Genomic DNA, 15,801 nt, shown 5'->3' on the forward strand with positions numbered 1-15,801 from the left:
CAGTGTACTATGCCCTTTTAAATTCAATATTTCCATTTCTATATATAATTATCTATGAAGATGCTTTTGGCTTATTTTAACTGTTTTGTAAGCTTTAAGAGATATGATTTGCTATGTGTGTTCCTATATTTTATTACTAAACAACTTCTTGACCTTTTACTGCAAAAGCATTTTGTGGCATCAAATGTTCTGCAATGCTCTAGATAAATACAGGACAAAGTTTGTAATCCAGACGTCCATAATCTGGAATGATCTGTAATCCAGACCTCAAAGCTACAAACTTTATACGCATGCACGTTTAATGTATAACAGATGGTATAAGCTAGACTAAAATTATTTAAGGCATTTCAGTTAATGTTGCAGATTGTGCTGTTCCTTAATCTTCTAATTGGATCTGGCTTATTATATTTGGCAGACTGTTAGAACAATTTTATAAAAATTAAGCTTGAACTTTTGATTATGTCAAAAAGAGTTTCCAATTCTGGAGCTGTCCGTCTCAAAATTATGTGTGAAGTATGGCATTGGAAAGTCCACTATATATGACACAAGAAAAAGGAACTTTTTGAATTTTTGTGGAAGCATCTTAAACAACTTACATTGAAAGAAATGCTTAATAAAGTAAACAAGTAAATAAATAAGTTTGTAAATTTTGATACCCTTTAGATCATAATTGTTCTTTATTTCATAAATTATCATTTCATATTTTTAATTGTATAATTTCTGCATGCCATCTTACCAGATTTAAATTGATGATCTATAATCTGGAAAAACCCCTAATCCGGAATCGGCGAGTCCGGATTACGGACTTTGTACTGTACATGGCATTTTTAATGGAAAAATTATAGCTTTTTATTTTTTGTTTTGAATTAAAACAAAGAATTTTCTTCTTCCATCTGCTAGTGAGTATTTCATCTATATTTTACATGACAAAATGAATGATATCTCTGCCCCTCCAGAAAAAAACTTTGTTTTTATAAAAAGAGTTAAATTATAGAATCTGAGGAAGTTTTATTAATAAAAGAAGTAGTACTTAGTAAATTTATCTTGTACAGCATCAGAAATATTGTAGCTAATATAAACTGTTTGTTGGCTGATTAACTAATTATGATAAGATACATAAGAACTATCTGCATGAGGAGAATGAAACTATTCCACATCTGAGTGGCCTGCTAGGTCACCAGACCATAGATCATGTGTGGAGTGATGATTAGCAGATCGCAGTGTGCTGCCAGCCACCCTCCACGAGCTCAGATATGCATTACTACAGGAATGGGCACTATTGCCACAAAAAAGGATCAACAACACTATTGCCACCATGCCTTGCCATTGTCAACTATGCATTTCAGCTAGAGGGTATCATGCCTGTTATTATCATGATGCTTCCATTGCACATTCTTCCAACCTATTTGGTCTTTTACAATGTGATGGTTGTAATACATGTGGTGTTTTTGCATTATTGTTTGCTATGTGGCCTAGTAATGGCCGATGCTATTCATACCAGCGGTGCAGTTAGCCACTTGAACTATTCGCACTAACATTAACCACGCATGCGCATTGAGTTGTCGAATCCATCATTTGAACCCAATCAAAAAGAACAGATTCCACTTATGCGAACTGCCTATGTGTTGTAGTGAATCTTTTTTTTAAGAAAAAGGCAGGTTACTACCTTGGCGTAGTTTATCATTTTGTAAGCGTTGGCGACTTTCAAATGATTAGAAAGGAAAATGGGTTCCTTTTCTTATATATATAAAAAGAAGGAATGCATTTCCTGTTATTAAGGGCAGATTTTTATGTTTGCAATGTTTATCATTTTCCTGAATGGTTGGAATAGTTTAAATGACTGATTTGGGGAAGGAGACGAAATCTGGTTTACATTTTTTGTACTTCTTAGAATACATTTACCTTCAAAGATGTGTTTTGAACTATCAAGACTAATTCATTCCTCTTTGAAAATTTTCTTCTGAGGAAAGATAATAAAACTTAGAACAGAGGATTTTTGTGTAGAAAATTTAGACATGGAATAAGTTAAAAGCGATTAAATCAACTATTAAATGAATAATTAATCATATAATACTGGATATTAAGAATTTTGTATGCCTGTTTATTTTTTTTATGGAAATACTTGGCATTTTCAGGACACAAAGTATTTAAAAGAACTTTGAAATATTAGTGCAAACACATTAATAAATCAAATTTAAATAAATAATGAGATGAAATTTAAGAGACAGAAGAGCTGTAAGAGATTTAGATTTAAAGATTTGCACACACAAATGATTTATCAGATTTTATTTCATAAATAACTTTGATTTTGAAGTATAGCATTTGAAATATGTGTGGATACTGAAAAAGTGATGAATATATAAGAACATTATATATAATTATATTTTTCTTATTGAATAATAAATTCTTACAGTCCTATGCTATAAGATTAGAGGTCTAAGTTTGCATAAAAATTCCTGTGTTAAATAAAAGAATTTAAGTAAGTTTTGTAACCTTTTTGTCAATACATTAAAGATTTTTTAACTACTAATTATATGTCCTCGCGTGCAATTAGAACCATCATTAAATCCCTGTTTTATCTAATCCTTTCCTGAACATTATCATGCATATGGATTGACCAACTGATAGTTATTACTTGCAAATTATTCTATTGCTGGTGAACTATTTAAATAGTTAGGATTCCTAACTCCAATAGAGAGGCTTGTTCTTTGCTCTCGCTACCGCCTGCCTTATGGAAATCAGCGTAAATTGCTGGTACCTGTGCTGATTGTGCGCATGCGTGAATGTAGGTGGTGTGAATAGTCTTTTAGCTATTTGCACCGTCGGTGTGATTAGCCACTGCGCCTAGTAATGCCACACCAACCTCTTGGATCAATTCTGTGCTTATCCATTAAATAGTTATTGTTTATTCTGTGTTTTACATTTGTTGCATATTTTTTAGCAGAAGTGTACTTTAAAAACATTTTAAGTGTATATTTTTTTTAAAATTTATTTTCTTTGAGTTCAGGAATTCAACATAATTCATCAGAGAAATGCACATAATCTCTAAAATCTGTTTAATTATTAAGGAAATAGAAGCGTGCATTCTATATTAATTGGGAAATGGTATTGGATGTTAGATATTAAGAGTTATTTCTCACTTGTACTGTCTTCAAATTGGAAGACTAGCATGCTAGTCTTAAAGTCCGACTCAGGCAAAACAACAACATTTTTTTATATAGATTTTCAACAAAATTCTATAGATTTTGAGGGCAATCAGGGACAGGTCCCTTTTCTTCAGAATTAAAAAGATTTCTGGGATAAGTTTATATTTTATATTAATTAATTTTATTTTACAAAAAGTTTTTTCAAGTCTGGTACTTAATTTGAAATTTCTTGCTAGGAATTTATAATATTAAAGATGATTTTTCTGTTAGATGATATACGTCTAGTGCCATGTTTCCCAACGTGGGGCCCATGCCCCACAATTGGGCAATGCGACTGTTAAGCGGGGCAATTCAAAAATGAATTCGTTCAGAGTTGAAGGGAACAAAGGACGTTCTAAATATGTTTCATGAAGTCAAAATTTTTCGAAATTTCATTTTTTATTCCCCAAAATAAAGAAAAATGTAAGTGATGTATACGTCTTGAGGCACATTTGAAGGTGAAACATAATGCTGATATTAATTCAGATTTGAATTATTTTATAAAGGAAAATTTTTGAAAAAAGAGTAATATTAAAGTCTCTATTTACTGCTCATAATACAACTGTTAATCGTGCTCTTGAGGCTATTTATCAAATTTCATTATTCATCGCTTAATCTGGGAAAAGTCATACTATAGGGGAGAATTGAATCAAACCATCAATATCAGCATTTAAAACTGTTCTAGAAAAGATGACAAAGACGTTAAAGCTATGCCACTAAATAACAATACTGTTTGCAGAAGAAAGATTAAATGAGCATATTGAAAAACAACTAGTTGAAAAGCTGAAAACAAGAAAATTTTTTGTGCAAATGGATGAACCAACTTTGAGAGAGAGTGAAATCGTACTTGTAACTTATGTAAGATATATTAATAAAGGGAATTTTGCCGAAGAAATGTTCTTCTGTAAATCATTATAAAGCACCACTACCTCCAAAAATATTTATAGTAAGCTAAAAAATTACTTAGATATAAAAAATATACCAATAAAAAGTATAATACATCTTCTACTGCAGATGGTTCTCCTAATATGATGGTTAAAAAATAAAATGAAGCACGGAATAAGAAAACGAATTGCTTAAAATTGATAAAAGATGAGAATCCAGAAATGCTTCTTGTGCATTGTGTTATTCACAGAGAAAACCTGTTAGCTAAAAACAATTCGCCTGTTCTAAATGAAGTACTAAATTCAGTTATAAAGTGTATCAATGCTATTAAAGCTAGGGCCAAATGTGAACGTCTTTTCAAGTTATTTTATGAAGAACAAAATGAAGACTATATGAGACTTGTACTTCACACTGAAGTAAGAAGGCTGTCCAAAGGGAACTTGGAAAGAAAAAGGGCTTGGAAAGATTTATGGAACTATTTGATACTCTAGTTATTTTATAAGCGACAAACCTGAAATGAAAAATCTGTTAACAAGGCAATTGTGGGTTATTTAGCCGATATCTTTGAAAAATTAAATGTATTAAATAAACAACTTCAAGGAGCAAATAAAACATGTCTATGCAAAAGGAAGATATTTGGTTTCATTATCTTGTTGAGTTATGTCAGGCATATATTATTTACCACAAAAATTTTGAAAAGTCTCATTGGCTCCAAAAATGTGACGTGACTACCGCTATACTTGTTATTGATACCGCTGATACTTGTTACTGTTGATCATCTGAAAATTTTATCGGCTGATTTAAAAGATTTTGTAACTTAAAACAAATTGATTTCCCAACTTGGATGATGCAGCCAATGCTAGTGGATTTGGCTGATATTTCAGATATTCAGTAAAAAGAAGAACTTGCAGAAATGCAAAATGATGAGTCAATTAAAACCTTATTTAATATAAAAGGAGCGATGACATAGCTTTGTGAGGAAACCAGAATCAGATATCCAAATGCACAAAATTTGCAAGAGAACAACTGTTACCATTTCCATGTTCATATTTTGCTGAATGTGGATTTAGTGCCATAAATGATTTGCTGCTAAAAAAAAAAAGAAATCGGTTGGATATAGTGAAACCGGGAGACTTGAGACTCAAGTTATCTAAATTGGAACCTGACATAAAATTTCTTTGCAGCAAGTATCAAGCGCAAGGAACTCGCTAAATTTAAATAATAAAAATTACTAATACTTAAAATAAAAAACTTTCACTTCTTGAATTTCAGTTCTCCATGTTTTTAAAGTTCACTTACTGTGTTTGCTCACAAAATTTCACAGTCATTTCTTCCTAAAAGCTATCATTCGAGTTTCTATCATGAACATTTCAATTTTTAAATATTAAAAATTATGTATATGCTAGGGGAAGCTTAAAAATTTTAGAGAGGATTAGGTGGGGCATAGTGCAAAAAAGGTTGGGAAACACTGGTCTAGTGTCTCAAGTTTCTTATTGATATTTACAATATTTTTTATTTGGAATGTTAATAAAAATAATTTTTCTTAATTGTAGTCTTTTGCTATTCAGGCATATAACAGACATGTTAAATGAGTCTGCTATTAAATTGAGTAAAATCAAGGGTCTGCCGTCTGTTTCATTGCTGACTTCAGATTACCATGTGTATCCAGATTATCATGGGAATCGATCACCTTTAGCTAATCCAAGTTTAAAAGGAATGGTAACCTTTAGTTTCTAATGTTTTGTTTCTTCAAAAACTATTGTTTAAAAATATTATTTTGATGGTATTAGGTATAGAGTAGTGTTTCCTAGGTATCATACTGATAATTCATTGGACAAAAAATTATTTGTCATTGTTAATATTTATATATAAAACTGAACCTAATTCATGTTATTTTTAATGCTTTACACTTGTGTATAGATATTAATAAAAAAAGAAAAAAGTAAAAACATAGTAAATGTAATGGATTTTTATAAATAAAAATTAAATAAAATTTAAGATTAAAAAATTTTAAAAAATTAAAAAAAATCAAATTTTAAAATAAAAAAAATATAACAAATATAAAGAATTTAATTTTTTTACTATATTTTACTGGACGAATCAAATGGAGTAATATTATATTATACAATGCTGAATATCACAAGGCAATAAATGCAAAAAATTGAAACATATAAAATATGCATCTGCTTCCTTGATATTAGAATAACTCTTGCTATAAAATGAAGAAATATTGCCATCATTTAAGAAGTAGCATTTCTTCATGAACAGTATCTACTTCTGTAATTCTGTTAAATGGAAATACATTTGCAACAAGTTAATGACATAATAAATAAATTGCATATATATACATATTTATTCTGATCTTAATTTGTCTTTTGTAGAATCTAGAGATCTTTAGTGTTTTTTCTGAGAAATCATTTTTAAAGAAGTAACTTTTGTAGATTGGTTTCAAGTATTAAGGGAAGTTTGATTTTTCTTAAATCACCATATAGGTTCTGTATGTTAGCAAACACACTGCTATTCATTTCATATTACTTTCATGTGAAAAAATATTCATTAAGTAGTTTTCATTCTCTAGTAGAGTTCCGTAGACTCAACCTCATATAGATTGAGAGGATGACAGTCATCGAAAAAATGTTACGTTACCTTAAGCATTAAATATATTTACTAAGCATCTTTTCTCATTAAAAGAATATTCACCTTTATGTTATTTTAAAGCCAAATCAATTTTTTCTCATTAAAGGAACCCTCCTCTAATGAGAAAAAATTGATTTGGCTTTAAAATAATGTAGAGTTGAGTATGTCTTAATATATGCAAACTGCCATTGTTATTATATACAAAAGTAAATTTCCTTAAGCTAAGTAAAACAGTTATGAAATGAACATTGATTGCTTGTGCTCAGGAACTGCTTGCAACCGAAATAGAGGATATACTATATTTATTTATCTATTCACAGATTTTGTATAACTTTAAATTAATTTCAAAAGCATTTATACATACAAAGACTCAATAAAAATATGGTCTCAAGAAGACTTGCTGATTAAGATTTTCATGCTCTCTACATAAAAATTCAATATTTAAATAAAAAAGTTATTATAACATAATACTGACTAAAAATCATAAAGTGAAACATGTATAATAATAATGCGAAATAATAATGCAAAATAAACAAATTTGTTACTTTTTAGTTATTCACAGATGTATTATTTTACTGGTTATATAAAGCCAAAAGAAGCCATCTAATGCATGTGTATGCTATACATATGCTTAAATACACAGGAATTTGCACACTTTATATTTAACCATCAATTCATTGAGCAGTATCTGCCAGCTGTAAAAATGTAAATATCAGCCATACAGATTTTTTTTCCCTCTCAAAACATTTCTTATAAAATGCTTTTTACTATTATTTCTGAGTAGATCAATACTTAGTATCCATAAAGATATCCAAATGAAGATTTTTCATAAGATTGTGGATAAGTGGAAAGTATTCTTTACTTTTTACTTATTTTCATAAATGAATATAAAAAGTAAAATTTTTAATTTTGCCAAAATAAGCAAATGATAGTAAAAATTATACTATACATTTATTTTATAAATTAAAAGTATTATAAAAGGTGTCTGAAGTAAAATTTTTAACAGATTTTCTTTCTTGGAACTTCATGTAATTTTTTGTATTATTGTTATTGTTTCCAAACATTTCCTATAACATATACAGTACAAAGTCTGTAATCTGGACTCGTCTTGACTTCGCCATTTCTGGATTAAGAGTTTTTCCGAATTATAGATTATCAATTTAAATCTGGTAAGATGGCATGCAGAAATTATATAGTTAAAAATATGAAACCATAATTTATGAAATAAAGAACAATTATGATCTAAAGGGTATCAAAATTTACAAAAAAAGCTTAATATTTATTTGTTTACTTTATTAAACGTTTCTTTCAATGTAAGTTGTTTAAGTTGCTTAGTTTTTTGTGCTAAACACGCATACATAAACATTAAACGCGCATGCGTAAAGCATACACAAAAAAGTTTGTGGCTTTGAGGTCCAGATTATAGATCATTACGGATAATGGACGTCCGGATTACAGACTTTGTACTGTATGTAATTTCTTTCAGTATGTTTGACAGAATGTGACAGTTCTGGTGTAAAAGTAATGTTGTATAATAGCTAAATTATTTCTAAGTGTGCAGAAATTTTAAAATTGATGTCATATTTCCATCTTTATTGAAGTTTGTCCCACAGGTAGTTAATAATACATTCAATAATTTGCAATATACATTTTTTTCCTTAGTTAGTCTTTAACAGTAGTAGAAGGATGCTGGCTGTCTTATGCTGAATTTTTTTGCATGGTTATTTGCATTATTATATGAATTTTGTTTGTTGGTTTAATCCTTTTGCTAGGATGTTTTCTTATTGATGTTATGTATGCACATTGATGACGTATTTTTGTTTTACGTAAAATTATACTGTTTGACAAGATAATACATACTACTTTTTGTTTGCAGATAATCTCATTCATTGAATATTATAGTACATAATACTGATATTATAAAGATGTATAGTATCATAATACAGCCTTAATTAATGTGTTAGAAAAGTGAATTTTTATTAAAAGATATATAGAAAATTAAACATTTTAAACATTTTCTTTTTTTTTTTTTTTTTCCTTGTATCAGATATGTGGATTGACTCTGTCTTCTAAGGTAGATGATCTAGTGAAGCAGTACATTGCTACTGTTCAGGCCTTGGCGGTATGTTACCCTGATAATCTTTCTGTGAATATTTTTAAACGTATGGTCTATATTACTATTGAATTACATTGCCCATAAATGTAAACATAGTTATTTCAATAATATTGAAGGTCTTAAATAATCAGAATCAGAAGATAATGACTTTGTATTCTGTCAGGTTTAATCTGCTTTCTTATAATGCTTTATAAACAAAGCTTTTAAGAATTTTTTAAAAACAGTAGTTTCAAATATGAAATAAATTGGGGGTGGACCTATTGTTAGTGAACTACTTAAATATGAAAATACTTAAAATATGTCCTACCAAAGGCCCTCTCATGAGGCTGATGGTAAGAAAACAAGGATGTAAGGTTCTTTAGATTATAATGTAATACAGTTTAACTCTTATATGCTTTGCCTTAGTTAAATAATACATGATCACCATTAATAGGAAAAATAAGTTTTTACTTAAGAAAATGACATTTAGTGTTCAACTAAAAATTATATTTACTATACTCAGCTTTTTAAAGCAATCTGAAAATATTTTTAAATATGGTTTATATTAAAGTTATAAACATTTTTCATATAAAAAATAAGGGCTGTACTCTTATATGCATTTTAAGATCACCAAATGTGGCGATATGTGTTCTGCGCTGGTTTTTGGCACGATTCTGTGCTGTAGGATGGTTTGGTGGACAATGCTGTTTGTATGGCAACCCTTTTGACATTGTGCTCATTGGTTCGTGTCATGCATGTTTTGAATGTTGCAATGAAAGACGGGGTGGCAAGATTTTAGTCGCGTATTTTAGATTGTGTGCAAAGTAAATTTAGTATTAAAAGGTACGATGTTGGAGTTGTTAACGAGTCTTTTGTTCACAGGCGTGTTTATGCGAATAAAAGTGCATTTTTGGAATTTCTGTAGAGTCAGAACTTTTAAAACAGAGTTTTGCATGTCCGAAATGCGGAGCTGGTATGAGAACTCGGACAAAGAATGGTCTTTCTGATAGACTTGTGTGGGTTTGCAGTCAAATGGTTGCTGGTATAGTATGTGGCTGTCAGCGGAGTTTAAGATTTGGATTGTGGTTTTCGTGCAGTAAGTTAATTTTGGAGAAAGTTTTTATCGTTACTTTCAAAATTTTGAATCACAGAAAGACATGTGATATAGCAAAATCGTGGCACTTTTGTTCACAGACGTTGTGTGACTGGTGAAATTTTATTCACATATTGGTTATCACAGATGTCATGTGAGTTGTTCACAGACTTTGTGTGACTGGTGAAATTTTATTCACATATTTTACACACATTATGGTAAGTGCATTTTATTTTATTGTTTTTATTTTGTAGAGTGTTATGTTCATTGTTTTTTTACTATGAATTTCTGTTGTTATTTGAATTGTTTGTAATTTATTTTAGTTTATTTGGTTGATTTTGTGCGCAATACCTAGATTATGCAATTCGTAGATGTTTTTTTAAGTTTAAACAGAATGCTGTGTACATGGTATTCTTTGAAATTTATTGTTGCTATATTAATTTATTAAAGCAAGGTGTGTGTAGTTCATAGAGTCAAAACATATTGCTGTGTATATGGGTTCTTGTGAAATATTTTTGGTTAGAAACTTTACTTTTTTGCTATCTAAATTTTTTGTTTTTGTTTCAGATTTTTAGCTTAAATTGTGTATTTAAAGCGTGGTTTTTGGAGACATTTTAGGCTTAAAGTTCGACATATAAATAAAAAATTTAAATAGTAATATCGCACCGTGGTTGGCGAGAAATTTGGCGACCTGAGGGCGCATATAAGAATAGTTCCAAAATAAGTATTTATTAATTGAGTAAACAAATAAGTATTTCTCAGATGATAAATATACCAATGTAAAATTTTAAATTAGGCTAAAAAGAACTTTAATTAGTACAGATTTTGAAGGCGATCAGACAGAGATCCTTTTCCTCTAGGTACAAATGTTAGCAACTTCTGTTATCAAATGTTAAATTGATCTCTGCTTGTAAATTATTTTTTTTTGGGGGGGGCTGACATATGTCCCTAATCATCAGAAGCAAAACTTTTTTGTAGTAAAAAAAAGGGACATACTCCGTGTCTGATTGCCTTTGGAAGCTAATTTAAGGTTGTCGTATATAACTGTGCATAATTTTAAATAAATATTATTTCAAACTTAATTAAAATTTCATTTACTAATCTAATCTAGTAAAAATAATCATAAAATATTTTGAAGTGATATATTTTTGAAATGTTGTGTATTTTTTATATTTCCTATCTGTTTAAATTAGTTGTAATTGCTTTTACAATTCATTATATCTGTTTTAGTATAGCACAAAACATATCATTACCTCATTAGAAAATACAGGACATTCTATCAAATGTTTGCTCGTTTGTGGTGGTTTAGCAAAGAATCCTTTCTATGTTCAAATGCATGCTGATATAACAGGTATGAATAACAAAGCATTATCTTTGCATATTGACACAATTTACTTTATGTAACTTATAAACCAAATTGGGGGAGGCATACCTAAAACAGTTGGAAAGCACCATAGTGTCAGGGTATAGACAGCTGAATAGTTTTGTATATCAAATATGATTCTTCATTATACAGGTATACACATATTAAGATACCATTACCTTGAAAAAAAAATATTATTATTTGAAATCAATTGATGTACACATACATATCCACAAAGTTTTAGGATTAATTATTTCTTTACAAATTACAACAAACCTGTTAAAACAATTATTGACAGCATTTTTTACATTTCAGTGTGCTTTTCATAAAATATGATTTGCTTAAAAAGCTGATATCATGTGATTTATAATTTTTTATACACAGACTTTTTAATGCAGTATCTGAAATTGGTCTACATAAATTTACCTTCAAATGTCAGTGTTTGATTTGAATGCATATATTATGGTTAAGTATCACCAGCTTCTAGTATCACCAGCTGATGTGACCAAAGCCAAAATACATGACATGGCTTTCAGCCAGATGGTTTGACAACATTAAGGAGTTTTCTTTATTTTGCTTTTAATGATATTTTTGTGAAATTGGTAATTTTGGTGAGTGATAAATATTTATGCTATTTAACCATTGTCAATTGAAACATGCAGCAGTTTAACCTTATAATTATACAGTCAAAAGTCGATAATTCGGACACCCATAATTCGGAATGATCTATAATCCGGACCTCAAAACTAAAAACTTTCTGCGCATGCGCCGCGCTAACACATGCGCATAGACGTTTACGCGTGCGCGTAAGACCTTTTACGACTGCGCATATGAGTGTGCGCAAGTGCAGAATACGTTTTCGCGTGCGCGTTTTATGTATAATAGACGTATAAGCTAAAATTATCTAATTATCTATTTCAGTTAATGTTGATGATTGCGTTGTTCCTTAATTTTCGAATTGGATATGGCTTATTATTTTTTGCAGACTGTAAGAGCAATTTTATAAAAGTAAGCTTAAACTTTCGATTATATCAAATAGAATTTCCGATATATATTTGTTAATATGTAAAGGATCTAAAGCGAAAGTATGTTTTGAAATCCGAAATCTGTTTATCAATTTCACGCTGCTCGGCGGGGGGAACGCAGCGGCGGGCGCGTAATGAATTGGAAGTTGATTTGTCAGCACTATCCTTATCTTCAGCGCAGATGTTTTTATTTTATTTGGCTTATAATTCCTTACCAAATGTAGTATTTCATCTCGATATGCTCCGTCTTTGATATGATTTAAAACAAGTTTCTCGTTATTATAATTCGCTTCCGATAGTGAAGAAAAGTAACAGAGGTTATTGAAAACGAAAAAATTTCGATTGACAAATTAGTCGGTGTTCTTGACACAGCAATTATAGGACTTGAACAGCGGAACTTTGTAACTGAACAAGAAATTATGTTTGTTTAATAGAATTAAAGAGAAAGTATTATCACATGAAACGAAGCAAAGCTTAAACAACTTACATTGAAAGAAATGTTTAATAAAGTAAACAAATAAATATTAAGCTTTTTCTTTTTGCAAATTTTGATACCCTTTAGATCATAATTGTTCTTTATTTCATAAATTACGGTTTCATATTTTTAATTTTAGAATTTCTGCATGCCATCTTACCAGATTTAAACTGATGATCTATAATCCGGAAAAATCGATAATCCGGAATCGAAGTCCCGACGAGTCCGGATTAACGACTTTTGACTGTATAAGCAAAACTCCTTTCGGCACTTCTGCGCTATAGTTGTCTCAATGAGACATGGAATTGGCATGTTTCATTCTCGTCAAGAAACAAATGGTTACCAATCTGTACATGTGCATATAATTTATGTTTTTTCAGCTAGTGAAAATTTCTTGTTTTTCATTGCAAAATATTTAATATGCTTTCTATTTTCAATTTTCCATCTTAGTCCATGTTAGGGAAAAAAAACAAAAAAACAAGGGTATGGTTCATCATCACATGGAGTCCTACCCAACAGAGTTTATGTTCAGACATCACACTGGCCATGAAAATGTGTCTGATGTATTATTAGCAGTGTGCATTAATGAATTGTGACCGTCAAAAAGTGTCTGTTTTAAATGAACTTTGGTATGTTGCTATATGCGGTACAAAGTCTTTAATCTGGACTCATCGAGACTTCGGCAATTCTGGAATAGGGGTTTTTCCAGATTGTAGATTATCAATTTAAATCTGGTAAGATGGCATGCAAAAATTATACAATTAAAAATATGAAACTGTAATTTATGAAATAAAAAACAATTAGGATCTAAAGGGTATCAAAATTTACAAAAAAAAGCTTAATATTTATTTGTTTACTTTATTAAACATTTCTTTCAACGCGTGCATGCACAAAGCATACATTACGCATAGTCAAAATTAGAAAATTGCAACCAGAGAACTATTTGATGTGTATTCGTGATATTTATAATGACGAGGAATTTGATTTAAATCTTATCAAAGACGGAGTAAACCCAGATGAAACACTACATTTAGTAAGAAATTATAAGCTGAATAAAATAAAAACCTCTGCCCTGAAGATAAAGATACTGACAGATCAACTTCTAGTTCATTGCGCCCCGCGCCGTGACGTCCCCCCCCCCACAGAGCAGCGTGAAATTAATAAACAGATTTTGGAATGGTTAGAGAAACAAAGTATGTGTATTTATCCATTTTTTGCAGCAATTCTACTTTTTGTTTGATGGACATCGAAACATGCTTTCGCTTTGTAGATCCTTTGGCAGCTCCAGAACCGGAAACTCTTTTCGACATAATCGAAAGTTCAAGCTTACTTTTTATAAAAACAGACAAGCTTAAAGCCGCCAAAGAGGAATTTCAATACATGATAGAACAGAGAATTTGCCGTCCTTCAAAAAGTTCATGGGCCAGTCCGCTCCATCTAGTTCAGAAACGGAATGGTAAGTGGCGATTATTGCTGGTTAAATGCAGCTACAATTCCTAATCATTACACAGTGCCGCACATTCAAGACTGTATATAAGTTTTAGAGTTCCAACGCTTCATGAATCAGGTGTTAAACGGCCTCGACTTTTGTGTTCCTTATTTTAATGACATCTTCATCACCTCCTCTTCAGAGCAAGAAGACTAATCACATTTGAGAACAGTTTTTTTACATTTTCAAAGGTACAGTGTCAGTATTAATCCTTCCAAATGCATTTTTGGCCAACCAAGAGATCCTTTCTTGGTCATGAAATTTCTGCTGATGGCGTTCGACCCCTTCCAGATAGAGTCACCGCTATCCACGATATGTTCGAACCATCTACAGTGAAGGACTTAAGAAGATTTCTTGCTATACTCAATTTTTGTCAATGTTTCTTACTTCATGCAGCAACCATACAAACACCTCTAAATACTTCTTTTGTTTGGAATCAAGAAAAACGATAAACGTGTTATAACCTAGACCACAGAATCTTACGAAGTGTTCCAAAAATGCAAAAATGATTTAATTTTGGCAACAAATTTGCAGTATCCTTGCACATCGAAACCATTATCACTCTACATTTATAACGTATTTCTCCCACTTGCGTGGCTTCGTGGTGTAGTGGTTCTGCACTCTGGGCCGGTACTCCAGAGGTCTGCGGTTCGATTCCTGGCGAAGGCGGATGCTAATTTTTCAATCTCTCTTGCTTCCAAATATCCTAATGTCTCTACAGTGGCACCCAAACTAAAAGGGGTGTTGGATGAGGATTCTCCACACCCAGGATTTGGCGATTGGATCCCCTCAAAACCCCAGTCGCCCTTTAAAAAGGGGAGTATATAAGGTATTTCTCCTGCTTTTCTAGTGTGTTTTCGTGGTGTAGTTGTTCTGCACATTGGGCTGGTACTCCAGAGGTGCACGGTTTGATTCCTGGTGAAGGCGTTGCATATTTTTCATCTCTTCTGCTTCCAAAAAATAACCTAATGTCTCTACACGTTGACGCATCAACAATAGGTACAGGAGCAGTTTTACAACAGAAAAATCAAGAATTATGGAGACCACTTTCCAGGGGTGTTTGTGCTCCGGGGATTTTGAACTTTGATTCGTTCAAAAGGAAATAAAAATAATAATGAATTATTTATTTTGATCTGGGTAATTTTGTTTGCTTTGAAAGCAGAAAACGCAAGGTCAGTGTGTGTGGTGAAAACGTTTCCTTTCTTTCTCCAAAGGCAGTGATAATGCGTGAAAAGGGGGAAAAAACTTCTTTTTTGTTCTTTCCTTTTTGCGAGTTATGACTCATTCCCCCGGTTCTCAGACATTCTCTTCTGGATTCTTTTCGGCAAGTAGGCGCAGCAGAAAAAAAAGGGAGAGACTTCGTTCGACCAGATGTGCGATCACGTGACTCTGGGTTCAAAGGTCTTATCTCTCCTGGTGTGGCGCCAATAAGTAGAGAAGGGGGATTTTTCGCCGTATTAGCTATTTGTCATTGATCGCTTCTCAACTTTTTTTTCTCCGCTGTGTAAAGTTTTCGTTTCATTTATTGATGCACGTGTAAATTTTTCGTTTCGT

General features: G+C 31.1%; 1 protein-coding gene across 8 annotated transcripts in view; it reads left to right on the forward strand.

Moving 5' to 3' along the window:
- Nucleotides 1–15,801, forward strand: part of LOC118197969 (FGGY carbohydrate kinase domain-containing protein) — a 78,092-nt gene that overhangs the window by 47,112 nt on the left and 15,179 nt on the right. For 4 of the 8 annotated variants that reach the window (XM_035369550.2, XM_035369545.2, XM_035369555.2 and 1 more), the window contains 3 exons: nucleotides 5,639–5,789; nucleotides 8,755–8,829; nucleotides 11,126–11,246. In XM_035369550.2, coding sequence (XP_035225441.1) covers nucleotides 5,639–5,789; nucleotides 8,755–8,829; nucleotides 11,126–11,246 — 347 coding nt within the window. The remainder of the gene's footprint in view (nucleotides 1–5,638; nucleotides 5,790–8,754; nucleotides 8,830–11,125; nucleotides 11,247–15,801) is intronic. The other 4 variants (XM_035369571.2, XM_035369563.2, XM_085825240.1 and 1 more) reach the window with 2 other exon arrangements.

The sequence above is a fragment of the Stegodyphus dumicola genome, chromosome 10 (assembly GCF_044657685.1).
Source record: "Stegodyphus dumicola isolate Sdum_Otavi_A_Nest chromosome 10, ASM4465768v1".
NCBI lineage: Eukaryota > Metazoa > Arthropoda > Arachnida > Araneae > Eresidae > Stegodyphus > Stegodyphus dumicola.